This window comes from Solanum lycopersicum, chromosome 2, assembly GCF_036512215.1.
Source record: "Solanum lycopersicum chromosome 2, SLM_r2.1".
In the NCBI taxonomy this organism is placed as follows: Eukaryota; Viridiplantae; Streptophyta; class Magnoliopsida; order Solanales; family Solanaceae; genus Solanum; species Solanum lycopersicum.
The window spans coordinates 51,207,754-51,235,370 of record NC_090801.1 but is presented as its reverse complement, the minus strand read 5'-3'; the positions used below and the strand labels follow the sequence as shown (position 1 = coordinate 51,235,370).

General features: G+C 36.2%; 1 protein-coding gene across 11 annotated transcripts in view; it reads right to left on the bottom strand.

Annotated features, from left to right (window-relative positions):
- The window catches only part of LOC101259807 (uncharacterized), a 29,024-nt gene extending 3,373 nt beyond the window's left edge, over positions 1–25,651 (bottom strand). The window contains exons 1-19 of one of the 11 annotated variants that reach the window (XM_010318893.3): positions 24,987–25,651; positions 21,121–21,325; positions 17,704–17,766; positions 9,054–9,394; positions 8,754–8,844; positions 8,591–8,668; positions 8,448–8,507; positions 8,258–8,362; positions 7,535–7,645; positions 6,643–6,684; positions 6,437–6,529; positions 6,163–6,347; positions 3,572–3,861; positions 3,220–3,341; positions 3,006–3,048; positions 2,840–2,931; positions 1,917–1,965; positions 443–513; positions 194–313 (exon numbers count right to left, since the gene is read on the bottom strand). In XM_010318893.3, coding sequence (XP_010317195.1) covers positions 194–313; positions 443–513; positions 1,917–1,965; positions 2,840–2,931; positions 3,006–3,048; positions 3,220–3,341; positions 3,572–3,861; positions 6,163–6,347; positions 6,437–6,529; positions 6,643–6,684; positions 7,535–7,645; positions 8,258–8,362; positions 8,448–8,507; positions 8,591–8,668; positions 8,754–8,844; positions 9,054–9,394; positions 17,704–17,766; positions 21,121–21,258 — 2,094 coding nt within the window. In that variant the 5' untranslated portion in view covers positions 21,259–21,325; positions 24,987–25,651. Of the gene's footprint in view, positions 1–193; positions 314–442; positions 514–1,916; positions 1,966–2,839; positions 2,932–3,005; positions 3,049–3,219; positions 3,342–3,571; positions 3,862–6,162; positions 6,348–6,436; positions 6,530–6,642; positions 6,685–7,534; positions 7,646–8,257; positions 8,363–8,447; positions 8,508–8,590; positions 8,669–8,753; positions 8,849–9,053; positions 9,395–17,703; positions 17,767–21,120; positions 21,326–24,986 lie in introns of all 11 variants that reach the window. The other 10 variants (XM_069293376.1, XM_010318895.3, XM_004233453.4 and 7 more) reach the window with 10 other exon arrangements.
- Between the last annotated feature and the right edge of the window lie 1,966 nt (positions 25,652–27,617).

Sequence of the window (27,617 nt, the reverse complement as noted above, 5' to 3'; positions counted from 1 at the left end):
GTCCACCATGGAGGCTATCAGAGTTTCTGTTTCAGGTGGCATCTTTTTTACCCTTTTTACAACAACTATTTATGGTTCTACTTTCTGTCTTACATACCAGTACTTTTTTATTTGTACTAAATCGCGTTGCCTGGGGACGCTGCATTTTTGTTCGTAATCATGAATACAAAAAGGCAAAAGAAAGAAGACGTACAATTGTAGATTGAGAAAACTTCTCACTGACGAGAACACCACCAGGCCCATTAACCTTGATGCTATAACCATCCCTCTTGATAGCCAAGGTAGCAGACTCCCATATATCAAGATATCGTGTCTGTACAACCAAAAAAAAATAAGAGTAAAATAAAGCAGACAAACCATAATAGTTCATTACAAGATCATAAGAAATTGAATAAGGTCATCATGATATTCTCCACACCTAGAAGCTCATAAATGTCCTTACCGACAATGAAACTTTATATGAAGCATGACCACTATAAAGGGTTTTCTCAATGCAACTATGCATTACAGGATCTGCAAACACAGAAAGAGCGGTCACATAAGATGAGTTGGAAGAAAGTGGAGCAACAAAACAAAAGCAAGAACAAGGATCTCTGAGATTTTAGCTTGCAAAGAGATCTTCATGCAAATACAAGACAGGAAACGTGTTTGGCTTCAGATCTCATGACAATCCACGGGCTTTGATGAAAGAAAAAAGTACAGAAAACTCCCCGAAGAAGTTTGTAATATATTGCTATCTGACTATTAGAATAGAGATAAGCGAGTGGTGACAGAAGGTTAGTGGATTTTCCCACTGCACGGAAAATCCCAGATGAAAATATGAAGGGAGAAAAAAAATACAGATCAGACAATAAAAGAACTAGAAAATTCTCCCAGTGCAACCCTCTGCGTTGTAGCATCACATGGGAAGAAGAAGAACATGATCAAGCAAACCCTAAATAGGCTTCTTTTCACCTCTCTAATCAGTACATAAAACCAGATCAAGCAAATAGAACATTGACCAATTCAGAACCTGATAAAGTAGCTAAAAACCCACTGAACCTGCACTAACCATATACTTTCCCCGTGCCAATTTATCTGATGCACACGGAGTTTAAGAAAGACTGCAGGTTGACTATGAGGTTATGGTGGGATATGCTTGGGTGGTTTGGCACTTCTTGGGCAATGTCAAACACTGTGAGAGAATTGATGTTCAGTTGGAAGAGTGTGAGAACGAGGAGAAGACGAAGGGCATGGAATGCGGTTCTACTAGTGCCAATGTGGATTGTTTGCAGTGAGAAATGTGAAGAGCTTTTGTAAGTATAGAGTCCAGTTTCTTTCAGTTGAGGAGTACTCTCCATTCCCTTATTTTCTTTCGGTGCATTCAGAAAGTTCCTTCTGAATCATATCATTTTGTAACTTCTCTACTTTTTGGTACATCTCTTGTATATGGCCGTTGTGGCCATGTTTGTGAATGAACATACTTTTACTTGATAACAAAAAATTGACTTTTGAAACGTGTGGTCCAAAAGAAGTCACAGATATTGGTGTAACAAAATAAGAATTTTAAAGTTAAATTATTCTAAAGATAGGAAGATATCATTTGGGACAAACTAAAAAGGAAATTGCATCACATAAGTTTGGGGATTAGGGGGTAGTAACAAATTTCAAATTTTCACAATCCTCCTCCCACCATCTTGTCAAAACAGAAAAGCCAGTCTTTCTAGATCAGCTTATTTGTTCTCAAAAATATTACCAAAGGAAAAAAAAAACTAACGGGTTAAGCACTAATTTGAGGTTGCCATTCATAAACATTTATTTAATATAGTGAAATTTCTCATACACTCCTAATACTGATCATGAGAATATTGACTTCTATAATTTGGAATCATAACAGTCAAAGTCTCAAAATTGATATGAGAATAGACTTAAAGTACCACAAGTTATCTTCCTATGCTCATTTGCAAAGACCTTCACGAGTTCACCCTGAAAATCAAAAACCAAAAAGTCATTGCAATGTTTCTCATCGAGATAAACCTAATAAAAAGAATGGCTTTTATATTATAAATAAAATAAACCACATTCTTTTGTAGTCTTTCCTTTTTATACTAGAATAAACACCAAAGGGTGTTTACAGACAGTCATATTGGAGTTGAATGGTTGAAATTTCACCTTACACCACTTAGGTGTATGGCCTTCTTCATCTCCCTATTCGTGGAACCTCCCCTCCCCATAAAGAAATACAAAACAGTCATATATGAACTATTTCTGTTGACAAAAGCCTTGAAATTTTAAGGGAAATGGATTAGAACACCCCTGAATAAGGTCATGTCCTCAGGAAGCTTAAGATACACCATATCCTTGTCTAACCACCTCTCCGAATACTCCTTTGGCCTACCTCTACCTCTCCTCGTACCCACTATATCCGATCTCTCACACCTACTCACTGGCAGCTGCAGATTTCCTCTTCACATGCCCAAGCCATCTCAACCTCCTTTTTCTCATCTTGTCCACCACGGAGGCCATTCCCACTTTGTCCCGGGGATGGGGGTGCTTAAATCCAATCTTAACATCATCCCTTTCCAGCACTTGCATCTTCAGGACACTAGCCAACACTCCGCCCCATATCCACTCTATAGTACTTACCTTTAAGTTTTGTTACACAAGAGTCCAAATGCAAACCTTCCTTTTAACCACGCCACACCACTACGATGTGTGACAATATCGTCGATCTCCTCATCAAAGACCCAAGATACTCAAAACTTTCTCTCTTGTCTGATTAAGAAGGATGGAGTGGAGTGCTTTAATTTTTTGGGGGAAGCATGGAGGCTAATAATAAAGAAGATGATAGGAGCACTACCTTCCGTTTTCGGTTGTCCAATGGCTGAACTTCAATAGCAAGGTAAGTATCAACATCGTCAGCAGTCACAAGGTAAGTTGGTTGCTTTGCCCCTGTCACAACAGTGTCATGTGACCTCAAAGGAGAAATAAAGCAGAAAAGATATGTGACTTGTTTAGCAGGATACCCTCTATATAGTTAAAAGATCCATCTTCCAAATGGCGAACCCACTGCAAGTTCAAGAAGAACCAAAAAGGAAAAAACGTAAGTTCCAACCTAAGACTGACAACACAAAGCATGAAAGATCAAGCGATCATGATACAAGTGGAACTAGAGAATCAGAAGCAGCAGTAAAGGAAACGACCAAGGAAGAAAACTAGAAAGGTCGAAGCAAGGAACACCTCAAAATTGCAACTGGTTGTTCCATTAATAGAGTAGCCACAAGCTTGGAGTCCCTGTCCAGGATAAGCATCACCAGAAATTTGGAGACCCTCTATTGCAGGTAGTGCCTCTTCATCTGCTACTGAACAATGTCAAGTTTAAGGAACAGTAACCACTAACCAGCATAAGGTTTGACTTATTTAAAACAAAAAAAACTATTGAGGAACAACACCGTTATCCAACTATTTGCCTGATCCTCGGTAAGATGTGGACACTACCCGGCAGTAAAACTACTTCGATTTCAAGTTCAGTTCAATGGACTTCAGTTTAAATTACACCACAACAGTAATCAAGCAAAGACACTAAATTCACCTTCTGAATAGGATGATGAAGGCTCCTCAAGAACTGGTGGAAGGTATGGAGAGTATGATGAGCCTGGCTCATCTAGCTGTGATGTGTATGCAGAGCTTTTATTAGCCCAATTAACTGAAGGCTCTCTATCATTTTGATGTCTTTCCATGTCAGAATCATCCATCTCATTGCTGCTGATGAGATCACTAAAAGTAACTTGCTTACTAGATGTTTCTTCACTTTTAGGCTTGGAATGCGTATAACCCTGGCTTACTGCAAGTTGTGCTGGTATAACTTGCACTGTAGTGTTCCTGTAAAATCGGGTGACGTAAAAAACCCAAAACATAAAGTTACTCAAAATTGGAATTTAATCAATACGCAAAGTGAAAACAACCAAATCTTCCAAACCATGAAAATAAATAAAAGTCAGAAAAGCAACCAAAATGAACCATGGCATAAGAGCAGAAACTATAGAAGGTGTGACATAAATCCTCTTGCAAAAAGAACCAAGTTTGTACTGATGAAAACAAACGTTTATCATTAGAAAGCAGATTAACACAACCCAGACTACCATGTATGAGGGAGAAACAAGCAAGACGGGGTCCTAAACTTGACTATGAATTCATGTTTACAACCGCTCCGGTCCACAAGCTAGTCTATGCATAGGTGATCAAGGGTGCTATGATGCTCTTAACAGTTGAGATTTGACGGCAAATTTCTAGTTCATAACTATGTTGAAAATCTTTATAGAGGTCTTGCAACTGTTGTAAAAGGGCTGAGGACCATCCCATATCGCTTGACAGGCAAAGACAAACGTACAGTTAATGATGTCAGCAAATTATTCCATACACACTCGCACATTATTGCAAATGAAAGAGTTAAAAAAGTTTAACGCCATACCCCAGGAGAGAAGAGAAACAATGACACTCAAATATAACTTTACAAGGAAATGCCTTAAAAATCAACAGCTAAATGAAATATCCATATTGACATTCAACAATTCGACCATAAAAGCTATAAGATATAACTGAGTCCAAGAACCATTGCTTGCAAGAGTATAATCAGGACGACGAGGCACATTCACACATTATAATTCCATAAGTTCAAATGGGCAACTTTGATTAAATATACAGATAAGAACAAAAAGGATATAAAATATAATGTACAAAGAAACTGCAAACACAATGAGGACAGCATACAAGGAAAAATTAACAAGTCATCACAATAAAGGCTTGAAAGTCTGACGGGTTAAGCATGCAAGTTATCTATCCAACTATTCATACGTAGTCCTCACCAGGACCTACTTTATTATTGTGAAGCATCAATTGTTTCAGAGTTAAAAAAATAAAATAAAAAGAATTATCACGGAATAATCAACAATAAGTTGAAGCACAAGTGGTAACTAGCTGATTAGATGATAACCTATTTAGAGCCCGTTTGGATTGACTTGAAAAAAGTAGCTTTTAAGTTAAAAAATAAAAAGTCAAACGTAATGACTTTTAAGTCAAAAAATAAGTAGGGAGTGACCTACTTTTGATTTTAAACTTTTTTTAAGTCATTTTAAACTTATTTTAAGTTATTTTTAACTTTGTCAAACACCCCAACTTATTTTAAGTTATTTTTATATTTGTCAAACACTTCCAGAAGTCAAAAACTGACTTAAAAGTAGGTTTGACCAACTTCTATGCCAATCCAAACACCCTCTTAATGATGAAGGTCAAGCTATTTGCTAAAGTGAGAGAGGAGCATAAAAATCTTCAAAAGGCATTTGCCTAAATGTTTTTATTACCACTGATGTAAACTAAGATAATCATTTCCATCACTTGAAATAACAGAAATGGTTAGATATTGACCATTGTTGGAGGGGTCATAGAGTTTCCAGGGCTGTTCTAAACAGCACACTATATGGTAATATAAAATTATTACTTTTCAAAATTCATATCTCCCAACTCCAATACGACAATGCAGTCAAAACATTATTCATATAATGCTCAAGAAGGTCAAACAATTTTGTCTAAATTGGGATAAAGGGAATCAACTAGAACCAGTAATCACAATTAACCAACAAAAACAAACACAGGCAGAATCAACCTTGTAATAGCATCACAACTTCACAAATATAATAATTACTGTCCTTGATAAGGGAACATACAACAGTTGATCATCCTTAATAAAATTCTGAGCATTTGAGCTTCTTAATCTTTTCTAGGGGATCAATTTTTTTTCACGTAATCTATTTTATTTGAAATTGTAAGGAGAGATAAATTTTCATGTAGTCTACTCAATGTGCCACATGCTATAAATCATTCTTTTTCATTATTTTCTGAAGAGACAGAAATGGTAGTTGGAAAATACAATTTTGTGGATAGTTGGGAACATGATTTGGCCGTCAATTTTCATCCAAAAATGACCAAACATTTGGGAAAGTCAATGATAACAGAACCCACCACCGAAAGCAGATAATAGTTGGGAACATGATTTGGCCGTCAATTTTCATCCAAAAATGACCAAACATTTGGGAAAGTCAATGATAACAGAACCCACCACCGAAAGCAGATGGTTGGAATTGTACATTCAGTTCACAGTAGCAGTCTCCATTTGATCAGGCTCACCTGCTTGTAAGAGGTGAATACCTCCCCAAGTCATCAGTCTCTGGATTTCTTTCTGCATCACGGTGTAGACCACTCTGAGGATTGCTCAAGGGATCCCAGTCTGTTGTAGTCCGAGGATCTGACGAAAGAGGAGCCTTTTCACTGGAATAGGCTTGTTGAGGTACGAGTTCAAGACCTTCTTTAATCTGTAGGAGAACATGAGAAATAAGAAATCCATAATGAATTTGAAAGGAAATTCCTTCCAACATATAATGTCATTTAACATTAGACTTGCCCCAGCAGACTGAGGAGGTGAATGAGCAAAATTTGACAGGTTCATATCTGACCGCCAAGGTGCCATTTGGTACTGAGACTCCTTCAACTTGGCCTACAAAAAAAAGTACCTATATATCTTTAAGATGTTCAATTAAAGAAGGGAAGTTCATCTCCACATGACTAGTGGGTAAGAGATAACAGAATTGGTACTTCAAGCAAACATACCTCAGTAACAAAAAGCTTCTCTTGTAAATGTCTAAACAAAACCTGCAACACATAGCTTATTGAGCTAGAAAAATCATATTGGCATTTCAGAATGTCTGAGTTAAAATAAACTTAACATTCCATCGACACTTCACAAGTTCGGGAATCAAGTTCTTATTTATTTACAAAAACAATTCTCAAAATCAATTTCAAACATTATCCTCCACTTATTCTCTCTTAAGTTGTTCATTATGATACATCGAACTTCTTTCACTTTTCTTTACTTCAGCCCAATTAATGGAAATGGAGATAATATGATGACAAAACAATATGGAAGACTAACTGAGAAAAAAGACAAACAAATACAAAACTAAATACTGCAGAAATGATGATATGTTTGACCCATCAAATGAGACTATTTTAGGAGTTCCCCGTCTTTATGTAAGGAGAAAGACAGCTAACAGCTTAAACCGGGTATGCTGCACTGGAAGGATGAGTCCTACAGGATTAAAACTATAGAATGTGACACTATCTCTAGTTTTAGAGAACCCTTAAAATTTGTCCAAACAGACAAATTGTTGGGTATAAGAATGAACAGACCCAACAAGAGCGGAATGAATATGGAAGATTCATATACCCCATTTCCACTAACTTGATATTGAGGCATATTTGTTGCTGTAATGTGGCACAACAGCAATTCCAGCTGATCGTATAATTTCTGCTGATCTCTAGAAGAATTAATCAGTTTTTTACAGTGGTAAGGTAGCATTTGCTTTTACATATAGCATCTATACGATGAAACCCCTTGTGCCTTGCATATATTATTTTCCCTATTTTTCTGTTGCATCTGTATAGGAAGTGGCATAGCACTTGTGCCTTTAGTAAGTAGGTAGATAGATAGAACCATGCTAACCTTGACATTGCTGACAATTGACTGTGCATCAGCTACAGGTGTCTGAAGTGAGTACTCTGCAAGAAGTGGCAGCAAAGATGATACAAATGTTGATCTTTCTTGCTGTGCAGCCTGAAAGAATACATTTACCTCAAAAACACTATCATAGAAGGGGGGAATTTTGCAATAAAAATAATCAGATAGCAGCTCAACATAACCAGTGACAAGTAACTCAGTACAGCAGGCTAACTCTAATTACCAGAGATGAAGCACAGATCTTCTCATCATATGATTCAACAAAGCTGCTGAATACTTAAAAAACTGTGCATGCACCATCCCAATAAAACATTGGGCTAGTCCTTAAACATTAAATCTTTTCAGTATGAAGAATTGAAGCCACACCACATAAGTTAATTGTAGATATGCACCATCCCAAGAAAACATCGGACTAATCCTTAAAAATTAAATCCTTTCAGAACAAAGAATCAAAGCCACACAACATAAGTTGATTGCAAATAGACACATCGTATATTTAAAACAAAAACCCGAAAGAAATAAATAGCCGCATGGGTGAGAATCTGGGAAATCCAAATAGAATGAACAAGGAAGGAATATTCACCAAAACACAATAATCCAAAAATTGGAGAACAAAGCATTTTCTTCTCCATATGGATCTAATCATTAACATTAACACACTAATAGAAGGAGGGAGGAAAATATGAGCCACGTGAAGAACAGGCATACCTGCAGTGCATATGTAAGGCGTATATTTTCCTCAATTATGTCTTGTCTGTATGATATCGCTTTAGAGGCAGCATCAACAAGATCTTGTTGCTGCTGATCAAATGCCTACACATGTTAAGAGCAAAGGCACCAATAAGTTCAAGGCCAAGAAGAAATGAGTGAAATTGACATGACAGTCACTCTGGCCTACCATGCGCATGTAAGCAATTCGCTTTTCCAGAACATATTTCTCATTGCGAATTTGTGCTTCCTACCAAAAACAAAAACCATTCACTTCAACAATAAAATAACAAAACAAAAATGACGTATTAAAAGCACAGGCTCTTTCATTACCTTGATAGAATATTCAGAGAGATATTTCCTCATTTGTACAACCTCCTGTTCATGCTCCTGGATCTTCAAAACAAGATCCTAAAATGATACATTACTAAAATTAGGGGAATGATCAGTATGATGTGTTATATCATGACATTTACCAATAGAAACAAAGAGAGACCTTCTTCACACTGCTGTTAACTTCGGCCACTGGCATCAAACCTTGTCCAGATAAATTGAGCTGTCTGTCATATTCTCCTTCTATTTGATACCTACCTAAGCCAATCTAATGTCACTGTTTCTGTTTGTATCGATGAAGAAAACTGATGGCTAAAAACTTTATTTCATCAAAAAAAAAAAAAAACTGCTGGCTAAAAACTCTTTCACAAACATTATTAGTACTACACTCGTAACACCTAAGTTGTAATGTCTCCACCTGGTAAACTGATGTTTAGATGATGAATTGTATTTATGTGAATACCTGTTGGGTGAAAATGATGCCGAAGGTGATGAGAAATGTGAAACACCAGAATTATCAGTTGTTGTCAGGCCACCAGGTATTGCTCTCGATGTGCCATTCACTTTGCTATATTCGGTTTGGCTCTCTCCCTGATTAGGCAGAGTCAAGTCTAAATCATTTTGCCTGGGATCTTTTGCAAGCAACAGATTACTAGACAAATTACGTCCTATACTATCCATGTTTCTAAGTTCAGGAAGTTGACTTTCAAAACCCAAGGTTGATGGATGTGCTCCATCAGCCTCATTTAGATGATCCAATTGACCAACTGAATGAGGAGTTTGACCTTTCAGCTCTCCTGATCTCTGCAAAACATAGTAATCCTAAATATTGTAAGAACTTTGGATATGTGAGTGGAATAATATTTCTTATGACAAAATTCCCAATTCATTATTTCGAAAAGGTGCGGGCCGCACAAATGGTTTAATTCTGCTAGAAAGGATGAGGAGTCTCCAAAGCGCAGTCTTTGTTGAATTGTGTGACCATCTCATCAAATAGAATAAAAAAGTAAAGCTTTTAAAGAGAGCACATTTTTATTTATTTAATGAAGTTTTCAACAGGCCCCCTCAAGTGCGAGGCTTGATTCTTTATGATGAGTCAACTACATCGAAGAAATTCTTTTGAATAATGGGTTGAGGTGCAACTCGAATCAGGACCATTGACTGTGTGACCATCTCATGTAAAAGCTTAAGTTGTCAGAGTACACTTTTGTTTATTTAATGATGTCTTCAATAGTCATAAAAAGTAGAACATTATCGTGGCAATGGCTTGGTTAACTCAAAAAGAACCATGACAGACAGTAGAAAACTTCAATGACAAACTAGAACTGGCACATAAAACTAACTTATTGAACTCCTTGATGACCGTGTCAGTCCAATGGATGATAATAGTACAAATAATTACCAAAATGTTGGGCAGTACATAATATGTAGCGAGTTAATAATTGCTCTAAATAGTAATGACAGAGAGTTTCAAAGCTAGTTAAATGAAAGCAACATAATATTTCAATGTAGTTCTTTTTTCTAGGATCAGTATACACCTAAACCTACATAAATTAGAGGAAGAATTTGTTGTTCCCTATCAATGAGGTTACAAACGTGGAGGAGCTGTCTAGGATTCTGGGTGGGGAAGTAGGAGCTTTACACCACCTATCTTAGAATGCCATTGGGAGCCAAACTCCATGAACATTTGGAGCTCTGTGATTGAAAAGTGTGAAAAAAGAAAATGTCTAGATGGAAGTCACATAATTTATCATGAGTTACTCTCACAAAATTCAGTAGTGGATGCTATATCTACCTATATGATGTCCATCTTCCCCATTCCAGATGGTATCATTCAGGGGTTGGACAAAGCTAGAAGGGATTTTCTTTGGAAAGAAAAATAACAAAACTGATTCAACAGTACGTCACCTAGTTAAATGGAACAAAGTGCTTTGGGGGAGAAAAACAAGAGGGGGCTTGGCATTAAAAACCTTAAGTTATAAAGTGCTCTAGAGATATTCACAAGAACCTTATACGTACTGGAGTAAGGTTATCAAAACCAAATATAGTGAGGAGGATAGGTGGACGACAAAGGAAGTAATTACTCCATATGGGGTTAGTTTGTGGAAATCAATTAGAGTACTCTGGCCTTTAGAACCTCACCAATATTAAAGTAGGAAATGGTTACAAAAAAACATCCTTTAGAAAGGATAAGTGGCTGAGATTAAATAGTTTAAAGAGTTCGTTTCCTGAATTAGCTGGTATGGCAGTATAACAGGAACTGAGGAAGTGAGAGTGGCTGACATCTGGACACAACAAGGATGGGACATTCAATTCAGGAGGAACTTCAATGACTGGGAAATTGATTTTGTCGTCGAGTTCTTCAGAATGTTGGAGGAGTTTAAACGCACCAAGTTGACTGTTTTACTAGGTTATTGGCAAGAGACGCTGTTTTGACACAACAGAAATTCAAGAAGAGGAAACTCTCTTTATGTTCCAGATGTTACCTCTGCGGTGAAGTGGTTGAGACGGTTAGTCATCTATTTCTTCAATGCAGGATAACTACACAGCTATGGAGGATTTTTCTTAGCCTTAGAGGCATAAGTTGGGTCATGCCTAACAAAATAACTCACTTGTTATATTGTTGGGAGGAAGCAGGAGCTGCAAACAGGGACAGATGTAGAATTGTCCCAGCTTGCAGCTGGTGGACAATATGGAAGGAAAGGAATTCAAGATGTTTTGACAGCAAAAACTGTGGTCTACAGATGGTCAAACTGTCTTTCTAATTTCCCCAGCTAGCATCGCTTTTATGTTGGGTACTGAATTTATAAAACCATCTTTTAGTAGGAAATAAGGGAGACAAGTGATAAAACTAAGGAAGGGGAGGTACAGGGGAATTCTCAACAATTAAATTCCTCTTAGTGATCCGAGACTGTGATGCCTCTGAATGCAGCAAAGAGGCAGAAGGCAGAACAAACCAATGGGTACAAGACAATATCCTCCAACTCAGCCAAATGTTTGGAATGTCTTTTGACGGTTGTTCTGGGGAAGCTTTGACCCTTCTGTTAAAAATTGACCTAGAAGGGAAAAGGAAGGCTTCTTAGCCTCGAGTGCTGCAGAACATAAGGACAAACAGATAATCCCTAAAGAGCTAAAAAGATTGATCTTTGATGTGAAATTCAAGGATGGAGAACCTAGGAGTGAATCTAGAAGCAGGGGGAGAATATATGCCATTACAATGAATTTAAAAATTCTATCATGGAATGTTAGGGGTTTAAACATGGAGAATAAAAGAAATTAGGTGAAAAGCAGAATACAACAGGAGGGGGTAGATATTATAGTTTTGATGGAGACAAAGCTAAATGGGGCAGTGGGGGATCATATACAACAATTAGGGGGGAATAGGTGGATGGGAGGAAATGGCTGGAAGCGATTGCCAACAAGGGTGAAATGTTAGTTATGTGGGTGGTGGAATACGGGAACCAATCAATCACTTGTAAATTATGTGAAGTCAATCAAGAACTAACTTGGTTTCTCACAACAGTCTACGCATCTTGTGATAGAAATGAAATGATGGAGTTGTGGAAAGAATTAGGAGCTATGGGGGCCCTGGGTAGTATGTGGGGATTTCAATTTTACAACTAGGTTTCCCTCTGAGAAAACCAGCTTTCTAGAGCCGTGACAGATCTGTCCAGCTGTATCAACGAATTGGAGTTGATTGACCTTTATTTGGGGGATCATACACTTGGAGAGGAGGGGCAAACCATACGAATGCCTCAAGGATTGACGGATTTCAATACTCGTTCCCATGGGATGAAATGTTCCTTCAAATTAGGCAATGACCATAAGGCCTTCAAGAGATCTTATTTTAACTTTGAAAAGTGGTGGCTTAATGTAGAGGGTTTCAAAAGTAAAGTTCATGAATGGTGGAGCTCCTTTGATGTGTCAGCTAGCTGCTAAGTTGAGGCTGCTTAAAACAAAACTGAAGGAACGGAGAAAAGAGAATAGGGGGAACTGGAAGGCAAGGAAGGAGGAAATTTTGAATTGGATAGGGAACATGGAAGTTACTCAAGAGTCTAGATCCCTTATTGATAATGAACAGATACTAAAGGTACACTTGGCCATGGAATACGAGGAGGTGGCAAAAAATGAAGAAATTTTTTTGTAGACGAAGGTCTAGAATTAAGTGGATCAAGAATCGCGATAAAAATACGAAGTATTTCCACAGAATGGCAACACACAAGAGAATCAACACCATTGAGTCATTAATGATTAATGGAAAGTAGGGGTGGCAAACGGTCGGATTGGATTGATTTTGCATGGGTTGAATATGGTTTGAGAAAAAATGGGTTGGACCACAATCCATCCAAATATAATATGGTCAAATATGGATTTTGGTCAAAATGGTTCTAATCCATTTAACCAAATTTGTTTTTCAAAAACATAAATGTACCCCTCTCTCCACATACCCCGGGGCGCCCCTCCCACCTTTCACCAACCTACCCCTAAAAAAAATTATTTTTCAAAAATAAAAAAAATCTGTTTTTCAAAAAAAAAAAAAAATTACCCCGCCCCCTGGCAACACCCTGGCCCCCACCCCACCTTCCACCAACATACCCTATTTTTTTTTTCAAAAAAAAAAAATGTTTACCCTCTCCACCCGGGCATTCTTCGCCCCCCACCCCAACTTCCACCAACCTACCTCTAAATTATTTTTTACCGAGTGAAAGTGAAAATAAGTGATCTAATATGGATCAAATGGATACCCATTTTGACCATATTTGAAGAGACTTTTAAAATAGCTTGAATCCCATATTTGACCAATTATAATATGAGCGATCCAAGTCATTATATATGGTCAAAATGGGTTCATTTTATTAATATGGACTGAAATTGCCACCCCTAATGGAGAGTTATCTTCTCAGCCAGTGGAAATCAAGAGCTCTATTGTGGATTTTTACCACCATTTGTATTAGAGGTAGAAAACTGGAGACCCTCACTAAATATTCTTAATGTACAAAGAATAACAATAGAGGAGCAGAGCTGGTTATCTAGAGAATTCAGTGAGGATGAGGTGCTAGAAGGCATAAGACTTTGTGCTTGTGATAAAGCACCTGGGCCTGATGATTACACCATGGCCTTCTTTCAGGCATTCTGGGAAATTATAAAGGGAAAAGAAAGATCTGATGCAGACCTTCCAAAACTCACTGTCACCAAAGTTCAGAGAAAAGTTTCAAAGCTACCTTTGTGGCTCTAATTCCTAAGAAGGTGGTGGCAAATGATCTAAGAGACTTCAGACCAATCAAACTCATTATTCAGGTCTATAAAATAATTGCCGAAGTGTTGGCAGAAAGGCTGAAGAAGGTGATAGACAAGCTAGTCACAAAAATCAAATGGATTTCATTAAAGGGAGACAAAAATGGATGTTGTTTTAATTGCTAGTGAATGAACTGATACTAGGATTAGAGAAGATGTGCCAGGGGTAATGTGCAAACTGGATATTGTAAAAGCCTATGACCATCTTAATTGGGACTTCCTGATGAACACTCTAAGACAATGGGTTTTGGCCAGACATGGCTCAAGTGGATTGAGTTCTGTATTAAAAGCACCAGGTTCTCCATTTTAGTAAATGGAGAACGTGTGCTGAAAGAGTTCTTAGACAAGGAGACCCTTTGTCCCCTTTCCTGTTTATCATTGCTATGGAAGGCTACAGAAGGGTTGGACAGCTTGATGAGGAGAGCTTCTCTAAACAACTTGCTTAGGGGTTTCAAAATCAAAAACAGGGTCAATGAGGTGGTGGATATGACTCATTTATTGTATGCGGATGGCACAATATTTTTTTGTGAAGCAAAGCAGGAACAACTCTGTCACGTCAGAATTATTCTGGTAATTTTTTAGACATGCTCTGGCCTTGAGGTGAACTGGAGAAAAAGTAGCATTTCCTATTAAAGAGGTCCAACACATTCAAGCTTTGGCCAATATATTGAAGTGCAAGATAGAGAGGTTGCCTACGGTTTATCTAGGTCTGCCATTGGGTGCTAAGCAAAAAGCAATTAGCATCTGGGTGGTATACTAGAAAAATCAGAGAGGAGGAGATTGACACTTCGGAAATCCCGATATCTATCCTTGGGGAAGTCACTTAGATTAATTATGCTTTAGAAACTCTGCCAACATATGTGATGTCACTTTTTCCCATTCCCGACAAGGTAGTAAAGATACACAAAAACAACTTACTTACCAAATGGTTGTGGAGATACAATTTGGACGATCAAGCTCTATGGAAGGAACTCAATCAACACAAGTACGGTCAGGAAGATCAATGGTGTTCAGAGGAAGTGCCATGAACATATGGTGTGGGAGTATGGAGGACTATAAGAAACCTACGGCTAGCTTTCAGAGACTATGTAAGGATAAAGGTTGGTCGAGGGAATAAGACTTGTTTTGGAAGGAAGACTAGATTGGTCAAGGGTCCTTGGAAAATTTATTCCCCGGGTTGTTTTCCATTTGCCTGAATCCTAACAGCAAAATACAAGAGGTTTGGTCTCCACAAGGATGGAATTAGCTCCTTAGAGATTTCTTAAAGATTGGGAAAAAGCATAGGTATCGAATATGCTAGCTTTGATTAGAGATTTTCCTGGCACAAATCTAGAAAAAGATAAATTGCTATGGAGGTATCATATTGATGATCAATTCTATGTGAACAGAATGTATAAAAGGGATCAAGCCACAATTGCAGGGACGAAATCAGGGCCATGGAGTGCTATATGGAAGAGTGTAGCCCCTACTAAGGTGAAGTGTTTCACTTGGTTGGTAACTAGGAGGGCTCGCCTGACACATGATAAACTTCAAAAGAGGGGAAAAATTATTGTCTCAAGATGTTATCTTTGTAAAGAGGCTCTAGAAAACAACAATCGTCTGGAAGGGGAGGTAGTAAGAGGTAGAGGAGGTGGTGGAGAACAGTACCTGCTTGTATCTGGTTCATTTGGAAGGAGAGAAATCAGAGAATTTTTGTAGGAAAAGATTGCACTGTAGAGAAGATTAAGTGGAAATTAATTACCTCTTTAGGTTTTTGGTGTAAACAAATGAACATAGAAGAAGAAATCCAACTAGTGGATTTCATAGGAGGTTTGTAAGGAGTCCTGTTTTCTTTTTTTTTGTTGGTTTTTCTACGTAACTAACACTTCTGGAGGCATCCAGCATAGCCCTTAACGCTGAGGTGTACAAAGTTACCAGTTTTTAGAAAGGAAAAAAAAACTGAAAAAAGATACTGAAACACTACATCCATTTAGTCTTAACCATTATCTGCTTTAGTTTTAAGGAAATATATGATTACTTTTTTTTTGTGAAACTAGTAAGGTTGAATTCTTCAGCATTAAGGGTATGTTGGTTACCTCCAAAAAGGAATAATTACAGATTTCCTATCGAATCTATAATCTGGTCTATATCATCTATACAAAGCTGTTTAAACCAAAAAAGTAGAGATACTATACAATTCCATTTAACTTTGTGGATGGAATTGGATCTATCTTCAAAACATCTTCCATTTCTTTTCTTTTCACTTCACTGGATCTTTTTTGTCACCATACTTTTTATGTGGTAATTATCCAAGTAAACAAAGTTAGTCTAATGAATGCTACTTACACAACCTTAAACAAATGAATATGGACTGGCAGCATGTACTTTAATGCATGGTAGTTACATATTAACAAGGAAAAGGATCAAACTTACCCTCAATTATTGAAAATAGAAATACTATACCCTACGTTTGGTTTTGGTAACATAAATACCCAATCCGTTTAGTTTATTGGCTCAGTTATGACTTAAAACCTAACAAACTTCCATGCGTGATTTTAATCCAATAAAAAAACTTTCAATGCTGATGTGGCTACCCATAATTAATGGGGAGGAATGTTTATATTTTAGTGAAATGCCACGTTGAACCAAATAAGAAGATTTCAGAATGGTTGGTTAAGGTTAAGTCTGGAACTTGGTTCGGGACAGGAGTAATGTTTGTTGCAACCACGTTAGGTGTCGATATAGCGATAATTGGAACTGGCCTTGGAGCTATTGGTAGTGTCCTAAGTAATGCTGGAAAACTTATGAGAAACAAATTGACAATCGACATTCCAACAGTTCAAAGAAGAGTGGTTTCCTCGAGATGTACTTGCAAGTACTGATTAGTTATGTGAACTAATCGACACACAAAATGTGCTATTAACGTCAATTTTACAACATCACGACCACTATGCCTCAATCTCAAGCAAGTTGAGCGCTGAAGCCATTCAGAGTTGGGAAGAAGCTGGACTGCAGTTTAAGAGCAGAGGGGAATGGAGAATTGTCCCTGCTAGCATTTATTGGGCAATATGGAAGGAGAGGAGTTCCAGATCTTTTGATAGTATAGAAAACAGTCTTGCAAAAAGTCAAGCTTGATTGCTACAATGTTGTTGGTGTAATCAATCTTACTCCAATGAAACTATCTCACTAATTGATGTACTAGACTCAGTTTAGGATCAGATAGCTGGATTTGATGATCTTATTGTAAATATGGTTCAGCACTGCCTATGTAATATTGTAGAAATATACAAAGTTTCCTGTTTCAAAAAAAAATCTGGTGACGAGCTTAAATTTATAGTCTCCGAATTATTGGTACAACCATCTACGCCTGACTGTATAATCATACTACCTTCTGCATTTTCATAGTTAAAGAATTATTCAACCTAGAGTGAAGCTAGATGGTCCACCTAATGAACTGCTACCTTAAAAGTAAAAGTACAGAGTTGCTAGCAATAGCTGGCAAGCTGGCGAATTTATATCAGTCGTTATCCCCCTACGATCAAATATAGGTGTGGAACATAGACAATGTCATCAAACATGTGCAGTCCAGAAAAGGGCATATCTTTGCCAACCATCACACCTACATATATAATAATGTGGAAGTGATACAAAAGAAATTATTTGCATTAGCAGTAAACAAAAAAATGGATTCTGGTGAAGGCTACAATCAAAAGGGCAAAAGAAGATAATAGATGGTCAAAACAATGATATTCAGAATGTACAATGCTCCGGAATCATAAGATGTAAACTAGAAGACAAGTTTGGACTATAAGGTAACAACCAATATGAATTTTACTTACATATTTTTCAACTTCTAGAATCTTCTTTTGAAGTTCTGTTCTTAATCGATTATTCTCATCAACCTGTTAAAGAAAAAATACATATAGGATCAGAAGACAATCTCTTCTTCTTCTTTTTTCATATTTTATAAGGTAAATTATTTTATAAATGATGGGAAAATCACATACAAGACAAGTGTATACTAAAAAGCAGAGAACCTACAACAAAATAAGGTTCTCTACACAAGAGCACCAATCCCCTGTTCATGTAGCACCTCATAGGTGCACCAAAAAGAATTTAGAAATAAGAGAGTATTTTGCAACTAAAAAGAATCAAGCAACTTCTTCAGATGCTCTCATGTTACTCTCTCCAAAGAACCCACATAATGGTTGATGGAGCAACATCCAAACCGCCGTCTTCTCTTCCTCCTCTCGAAGGCCTAACCATACAACACCTCCTTCAATATTACACGGCACGAGCACCACCCATATTATCCCAAACCAATTTAGGACCAACGACCATAACAATGTAGCAAGGTGGCAATGCAACAAGAGATGATCATCTCCCAAACATCTACACAATACACATGTAGCACCATCTAACATAGTCCTCCCCTTCCTTAAGCTCACTGTTGTCAAAATCATTCCCCTTGAAGCCAACCACGTGAAGAAACAAACCTTCCTAGGCGCCTTAGGAATCAAAAAGACTGGTAAGCAAAATCTGATTCTCCTCTCACTAGAAGGCACTGATAATATGATTTGACGGTGTTGAAATGTCTGATCATCTCATCTAAAAGTTTAAGTTTAAGTTGTTGCAGAGAGCACACTTCTATTATTAGTTGTATTGTCAACATGCCCCCACACGAGGAGGGCTAATTTTTATCATGGATCAAACACGTGAAAATTCTTTTTGATACGGGTGACGGTGAGATTCGAACTCAAGACCTCTACTCTAATACCATGTTGAAGAGTGTGATCATCTCGAGCGTACTTTTATTACTAAATTGTATCCTCAACAAACTAAAATATGTCATTCCTACTTTCACGCCATCTCGACAAATCAGAAATGTAATATGGTGCATTTGCTTATATAATAGATCAACCAAACCTTGTAGTTTTCCATCTCCCAATTAAATTGTCTGTTGCTATTATGTTTTTGTTGTAAGCAAATAAATTCATATGATATCTACTGCTACTATCATTGATGTTATAGACTCGACATAAACGTACATCAGTATAGCTATAGGATTACATATGTACATATGGTTTCAGTAAAACTCATGTACTGTTTTGTCCACTTATATAAATATTTACAATAGTCGTTGTCAAAAAAAAATATTTACAATAGTCACCAATTTCAAATAAAAAGTTGTATGTTTCCATAAACATTGAAACTGGGTTGGTTCTTTGGTTCGGCTTTATCAAATTTTGGTTCGGTGCTTGGTTTTGAAAAAGTGTGAACCAAATAACAAACCATTATATTTCGGTTGGATTTGGTTTGGTGTTCTTAAATAGGTTTTTCGGTGCAAATTAAAAATAAACTGAAAATAATCAACTGTGCAGCATTGGAAAGCCACCTGATGAGTGATGGTTGCTGCTTGCTGCCGCTTGCTCCAAAGTTTTCTTTTGTTTTGAAATTGGGTCATGGGTGGATCAAAAAATTAATATGTTTTTGGGGATAAAATTTAAAATATATAATTAATAAAATTAAAATATAATTTTAAATTTAGTTAATAAAATTTTCGGTTTTCCGGTGCACCTTATTTGACCCTTACTCCAAATATCGAACCCAAAAAACAAAATTTAAAAAAAAAAACACCGAAACCGAACCGAAATACCGAATTAATTTGGTTCGATTTGGTTTTTCGGTTTTCCGATATTTATGCCCACCCTAATTGAAACCCCTTCGTGAAAGCAAAACTTCCTCAGCTCTTATACAATCTTATCAAATGATCAAACATAGTACATAAATAGCGAAATATCCTAAGACACTAAATAAATCGCATATCTCTATGTTCCCTTAATAAATAAATGTTTATGATTATATACTATTACAAGCTTTCAAATACAAATATAATTACAAGATTCAATAGTCCAAAAAATCACAAATAATAGTAACTAGTTGTTCTTTAATATAACTATTCCACATGGTACGGACAGTCTATCAACGTCGAGCATGAATCTTTTTTTTACAAAATATAAACTTACTGTTAAAGTTTTACATTTAATAAAAATTAAAATCAATATTTAAAATTTGAAGTTCTATCCTTTTTCCTTTTTTTTTGGAGAATTTGAAATTTGAAGTTAAATTTAAAATTCGGTGCAGATTTCATAATAAATGCTGATTTCAAATCAAAATTTGAAATTGGGGTCTCAAATCCTATGACCAAACACCTACTAAGAGGCCTACCTTGAGCAAGACCAGAAACCAAAAAACTATCATTACAATTATAATGATGCACTGCTCGACACAACCATGGTATTTTTTATACTTAAGAAAGATTGTTGTAAATAAATGCAACTAAGGAAGACTGATTCTAGTCTTCCGGTTCCCGAGAGAACCTTTGGCTATTCCAGTCATTAAAAAATGTATTCATGTTGCCAACAAGAGAAGGAGCAACTCAAACAGGTAAAGAAGATATTAGTTCTCATACCTTCTTTCTTTCAACTTTTTCCTATTTCAGTCGATAAAAAGACTGCTACTTGAAACCCAATGGTTCTACTTCGATGCAATTTGAGCTGGCTTTGCTGGTGAAAGTAAAGGCCTATATGCAATAATTTTTGACTGTTGGACCGGACAGTGACTGATGTTATCATTTATCTATCTCTAGACTACTTTTTGCAATTTAGTTAGCACAACATGGCATAGCTTGTTAAAAGGAAGGCCTAGAGTTATCCATCTTGGATGGGACAAAGATATAGGTCCAGGGCAACAGTTTCATCTAACATATAACCAAGAGACATTCAACATTGATCCTATTGGAATGATTGAAGTCCATTTGCAGTTTACATAGCTTCTATTTAACTATCTTTGCAGAAAAGGCCCATAAGCAACCTTTGACTGTTGGCCGGCCAGTGACTGATGTATCATTTATCTATCTCTAGACTACCTTTTGCAACTCAGTTTGTGCAAACATGGCATAGCTTGTTAAAAGGAAGGCCTAGAGTAATCCAGAGCAACAGTTTTATCTAAAATATGAGCAAGAGACATTCAACATTAATCCTATTGGAATGATTGAAGTCCATTTGCAGTTGACATAGCTTCTATTTCAAACAACAAAAAGAAAGTAGACTCATCACAACAGTTAGTGAAACCATTCTGTGAACACATGAAACAAAAATAGTAACTGTTCCCAATAGATTGATCAACAGTCACTACAACCAGTCTATTAACAAGACATTCACGTGTGGGGGTGGGGGTGGGGGGGATTAGCAAACCTGTTGCTTAATGGTGGCTTCAGCGGCTTCGACTGCTTTCAGAACCTGAAACAACCCATCATTGTTCTTGGGATTATTTGAATCATTCAAATTCCATCCCGCAAGTTTAGGCACCAAACTATCCCCTCCATTTTCCATCTCCCTCTCTCTCTCTCTCTACTCCCTCAGCCCTCTGCCTTCAACCGTCCAACAATTGTCTTCTTTACTACAAGAAAATTCAAAAGAGGCATAAAAACCCAATTTCTATCAGAAAATGGTATAAATAAACCATGATAGACACAATTTTGACATATTTATTTCCCCATTATTTAAACAAAACAAAACCAAAATCAAAGAAAACAACAGAAATGAAACAAAACTCCAATAGCCATATGAATAAATAACATAATAAAAAGAACCTTTAGAATAAGGAATATTACATGTTCTGCTTTTAATCAGCTTTATTTTAAACAAAGTTAACTCAGAATTTCCGTCTAACTGCCATTGGTTTTTTCTTTATTATCTTTAAATCATTTTGTTAGTATTTTTCTTTCTTTTTTCGTGAGAATACTACAGATGGGGGTGTTAATTGTTCGGCTTTTGATTAGACCAAAATCAAATTAATTTAATCGGGTTTAAAAAACTTATAACCAAACTAATTTTAAAAAAAAAAGAAACATTGGTTTGATTCTTATCAGTTTGGTTAAGTATCAATTTTTTTTTGTGAAACTGGTAACATGTATTCTTCAGCATTAAGGGTATGCTGGCAACCTCCAAAAGTGTGCTTACATAAATAGCTAATTAAAGTAAGCCTAGGAAATCAACTATCTGTATTCCATTCCCTTTAATATAATATGACCAGCTATATTATAAATTGATTATAGTAAAACAACACATACACAATACAACTATTTCAAAAAAGCATTAGGAATCAACAAATTTCTCTTTACTATCACAATATGAATGTATATGAATCTTCTATGAAACAGTGGCAAGCTCTCCCAGGCCGAAGAGGCTCCATAAGCGCAATTACACCTATGGCCCGTCAACGTACTTTTCCACTGGCAAAATGCAATATTCCAGCTAAGGCTGCACAACGCCACAACTGGCCCAACGGCAGCAACACCCAGCAGATACAGAAAAGATGGTTACACCGGAGAATGGGGATAATAAACCACTACCACCCATCCAACTCTCTCAATGAGTGGAAGGTGTGAGTAGTGGATCTAAGGCACATCAAGCTCCGACGAAGGGATTACAGTTGAAAATGAAGCTTTCAGTGGTTAAGACACCAGACTAAGCACAAGAAGGCGGTGTACAGGTGGCAGGGTAACTCACCTTCTCTATGTGGAGCATACCTACAGTGTTTGCTACTGCCAATCGATATCTAAACAAAGATAAATAACTCAGCTACTTCCTCCAGTTTTAAAAGAGTAGGTTAAGGTCAGAAAGCTAAATCCAGAAGCATCGGAACAACAAACTAGGAAGTGGGACAGTGTAATGATAGGGTATGTAGTAGGGAAGAACACCCCATTTACAGAAATGCTCAAATTTGTGCATGCTATCTGGAATCTTGTCACAGCACCTAGGGTCCTCTAAGACGAAGGATACTACATATTCAGGTTCGAGGATGAACATGATAAACAAAAGGTCCTTTAAAATGGCCCTTACACTTTTGATTCTCGGCCGATAGTTCTTAAACAGTCAAATCACAACTATCATATGGATATGGATATGGGTAAGGAGTCAATTCGACAAATGTCATTGTGGGTTACCTTCCCCAACCTACCAATTCATTACTAGTCAACTGAAAGCCTAAGTAGAATTGCAAACCATTTGGGGAAACAGAAACCAGTGTGTACTGATAAATTGACTGCTTAAGAATGAAGGATCTCATATGCTCAAATACTGATTAATTTGAATGTGACCCAACCCCTGCCTGAAGTAATGTTTATTGAGGAGCCTAATAGAGAATAAGAGGTGGACTATGACTGGTGGACTAAATATTGCGATGAGTATATGATCATAGGTCACGAAACTGAGTATTGCGGTCTGATCACTAAAGCTCCACCTCCCAAAGTAGTATTCAAGACACAAGGGGAAGAAACAGGCACCAAGTCAGTGGCAAGCAAAACTATAGTCATTAGACAGCCAGAAACAATCATACCTCCGGAAAAGCCTTCTGATTCAAAAGCTATACTACGGGATAAGTTCCTGAGCACAGATACAAGACAGAAGCAAGGAGAAATGGCAGCTGAGACACCAGGGGGAGATAACCTTCACGGCTGATGAACATACTGACCTGACCTCAGTTTACTGGGGTTTGTGGATGAGTATGCAGAATAAAAGGGTCCTGAGCAGCCCTCAGAGCCTTCTGTTTTTGGAATATAAGAGGGCTGAACCAGCCCTATAAGCACAAGGAGTTGAAACCCTTTTTGCTTAAGAATAAGATAGATCTCTTAGCTGCTTGGCGACTTAAAAACAAAGGAGCTGACGAAGTTAAAAAGTTCCTGGGAGCTGAGTGGCCTTCAGTAGAGACGAGACCACAAAACCCACGAATCAAAGAAAAACCCTTAAGAAACCACAGGTATTGAAGTGACGATTTTGAATAGAGATATTTTATTCCACAAAATCGTCACTTGAAACTAAGTTATGGTGTTCCAGGTCTTATTGAATCCCTCATCAAAAAGAAAATGACTCATTATTTTTGTACTGCGAACCCAAAAGACCAAATACGGAATTTTGTTGACCTAGAGGAAGGTATGAGACATCCCCGAGTCTTGTGATTTTAGCACTTCTGTTTTTATCAACTTATGTTTAGCTTACACAAATTTTGGATAAATTGTTTGACAAGCCATGATGTGCTCAAACTTTTATTGTTGAACTTTAATTGGTCTTAGCCTAAATGCGTAACCACATGCATGGTCTTGACATACACCGAGTTAGAAGCATAATTGTTTTCTTTGCTCGAGTGCATCCCACCTAATTAGTTTTGTCTACACGTCTTGGTAACAGTTAATTAAAGTTAATTATTAGAACAATTTTGGCCAAGATGTGACGTTGTAAGTATCCCATGAAAGATAAGTAACAGAATTCTTAATCGAAACAAACATTTTAAAATATGCCCAATGCTCATCTAGCGTTTGAGGCATTTGTTCATCTCTTGTAATTCGAGACAACTAAACTTATACATCATTTCACTCTTTCTTATTATTCAAAACGAGCCTTGGATCAATCCGCAACTCATCTTGCTCTCTCACAATTAATGGGACCTTCGACATGTCATACTTCGAAAATAAAGCCACCAGCAGCAATCCAATATTTCACGATTGCCCATAATTAAACATTCAACGAGAATAATTACAAAGATAATTTAAATATCCAATGTGTAAAAACACAATTATTTACTCAAACTTATTTAACATGTAATCTGCTCAATTGCTAAACATGCTCATTGAATTTTCTCAAAGAAGATTATTATGAAATGAACTAGACACAAAAGCTCTATAAGACCTCCAACGTTAGCTTTATAGCTTCTAAAATCTTCAAGTCTTAAAAAGCATTATATTTCTAAATTCTAGATAAACTTAACTTCTATGTTAGCTCATTAACAGTAAAGAAATAACAAAATTATGCAGTCTTTTAATTGATTAGCATGGATTCCAATTAATTTTTAGTCCAAAATCAAAACCCAGGATCAAGTCTCGATAGCTCACTTTTGCACATTCATAAGTATAGAAGCAAGTGTATCAAAAACAGAACTAATATGAAACATTCAACTTAATCAACCCTCAAACAAGTATAACAAATAAATCACAAAAAAAATGCATTTAACACATAAGAATAAAAATCAACGCCAAAACAAGCTGTAATAGAAAGAAATGAACCTCGCAAAATAAATTTTTGAGCCGTAAACAGAGACCTCCAATGGAGCCTTAATGTTCCCAATGAACTCGACAAGATTCTGAATTATTTTTTCTTAACGAAACCGCACTTGTTCTGACTGAAAAATCTCGCGGATCTAGAATAATCCAACTGTTTTTTTTTTGTCAATGAAACAGATTAATCAATGACAAACGACGGTCTGTGAGGCACAGGAGGGGATATTTTGGAGATTGAGAGAGATGGTGGATTTGAGGTTAGTCTTTCGATTTCCAGGTAGAGAGTTCACCGGATTTAATGGATAAACCGTCGTAGAGCAACAGTAGTGCCGTCGTCAAACTCCGGCGAGCACGTGAGCCCTGTGTCTCTCTCCTATCCGTGCTCTCTGTATCTATCTCTATCCCACGAAGTACAGAAAATTGCTAAGTTTCCATAGTTTTCTTCTTTCTCCGATCTCCCAATCGCTCTCCCATATCTGTCTTATCTAAATTTTTAGGTCTTCCTTTTCAGAATTTCAGAAAATTGAAGAAGAAGAAGAAGGGCAGGTTAGGTTTAGTCGGGGTTTTTTCTAAGTAACCATTGACCCCCTAATTGTAATTGGAATGACTTCAGAAATAAAAAGGAAATTACGTAGGCATAATATCATACAAGAAATGCACCTTTGTTTTCCATTGTATTGTTTTCCATTTAATATAATCGCATTGTTAGTGTATTTTTTTTTTATTGTGTTTGTTCTTATTATTTAATAATTAAATTTATTTTTTTTATAGTAATTCTATCTATATCACATTTTTCATGTAGATTTATTTACTTTTTCTTTTATAAATTTAATTTGTTTTATTTTATGTATCGTTGAAATCTATTATTAGGTAATTACGAAAATATCAATTTTATCTAACAATTAATTTGATTTTATTGCGTTGTTATCTTAATATTTTATTCTTATTTTATTTTTACTTATTATTTAATATTTATAATTTATTCTTTTTTCTAACTTTCCATAATAGTTTTACCTCGTACTTTACTTTCTTGTAGAATTATTATTCAGTGGATATATGATCGTATACAATGATGGAGAATGAAACAATTTATCCAAACATTGTATTCATTAGAACAAAACAGTACGATACGATGCAATACAATACATTATGAAACAATAATGTAATAATCATTCAAACAAAATGTTAACGTGATACACGCATTTACACAGCACGTAAACTAAACTAGCGATATCAAATTAGAGTTAAGGATAACAAATACAACTATATCATTTCAATTTTACAAGTTTCATATATGAAAGTTACCTACATATACTACCACCAAATATTTATCGACACACACTTTAACTATCAATTATTCACTTTTTCTATTTGCATTTTCAAACAATTGATAGCTGGGGTGTGTTTCAACAAATATTTGGGGATAGTGTAGACTCAAGAGTCATGAAGACACCTAAAAATCAAAATGATTTTTTGAATTTCTTACATGAATTATCACGTGTGTGCGTTACCTACATAAACTATCACCAAATGTTTGTCAAAAAAATATACCTTAATTATCAATTATTTATTTATTTTTTATATTTTAGTTGTGTCCAAATAAACATTTCGTGATATTGCAGATAGAAAACTCACACACCTTACAATTCATATATAATGAAGGAATAATTAATTTACATAAAGCATAATTACATCCTACACCAATATTTAATAGTAATTAATAATACTCCCTCTGTCCCTATTTACTTGTCCATATTATTTCCTCTTTTAGATGTTCCTATTTACTTGTCAATTTTGACAAATTAAGAAAGCACCAAAAAGATTTTCTATTATACCCTCATTTAAACTTCTTGAAAATTTATAAATTTCAATTCATCCTTTTTGAAATCATATTTAATAAGCGTAGAATCGTAACTTCACTATGTTAATTATTGCTTACTTAATATGTGTGACTTTTCTAAAAACTAAATAGGAACAAAAAGAATATTAACATAACGGAGTTGTGGATGCCTCAATGACCGAAAAATAACATTTTTCGAAAGCTATTGATTGCATCCAGCTCTATGTATTTTTTTTTTGGTTATAAAATTACACACCTAATAATAAAAAGAAAATGAAAAAAAAAACATATCGATTTTTCACATGAGTTGGATCATTCAGTAAATTTTGTTAAGTTGAACAATACAATTAATTAGTTGGTTTGTTAAAAGTTTGTTAGTTAGTTTTAAAGATAGTTTCTAATTAATTCTAGTTAGTTGGAAAGATGTATATAAATAGTAGAATATCTTGTGTAAATGACCAAGTCGGTTAATACATTTTTTTCTCACTGTTTCTTCCATTCTTTTCTTCATCTCACAATTATTCTCTCAACTGTCATAACAATGGCAAGGTAGCTATCACTCAACATGGTATCAGAGCCACCAATACTCTAGCTGCTAGAGAGAGTTTTTTTGTTGTTCTGCATCATTCAAATTGGACGAACAGTGGAATACCGACGTCGGAGATAATCGGAAACTATGGTGGATGCAATTAGGTCATCGGAGGTGCGAGACAACTCCAATCGAGAACAGATCGACAAATTCACTGATATACATCCAAGGAATCCTTTATATCTTCATCCATCTGATACTCCAGGTA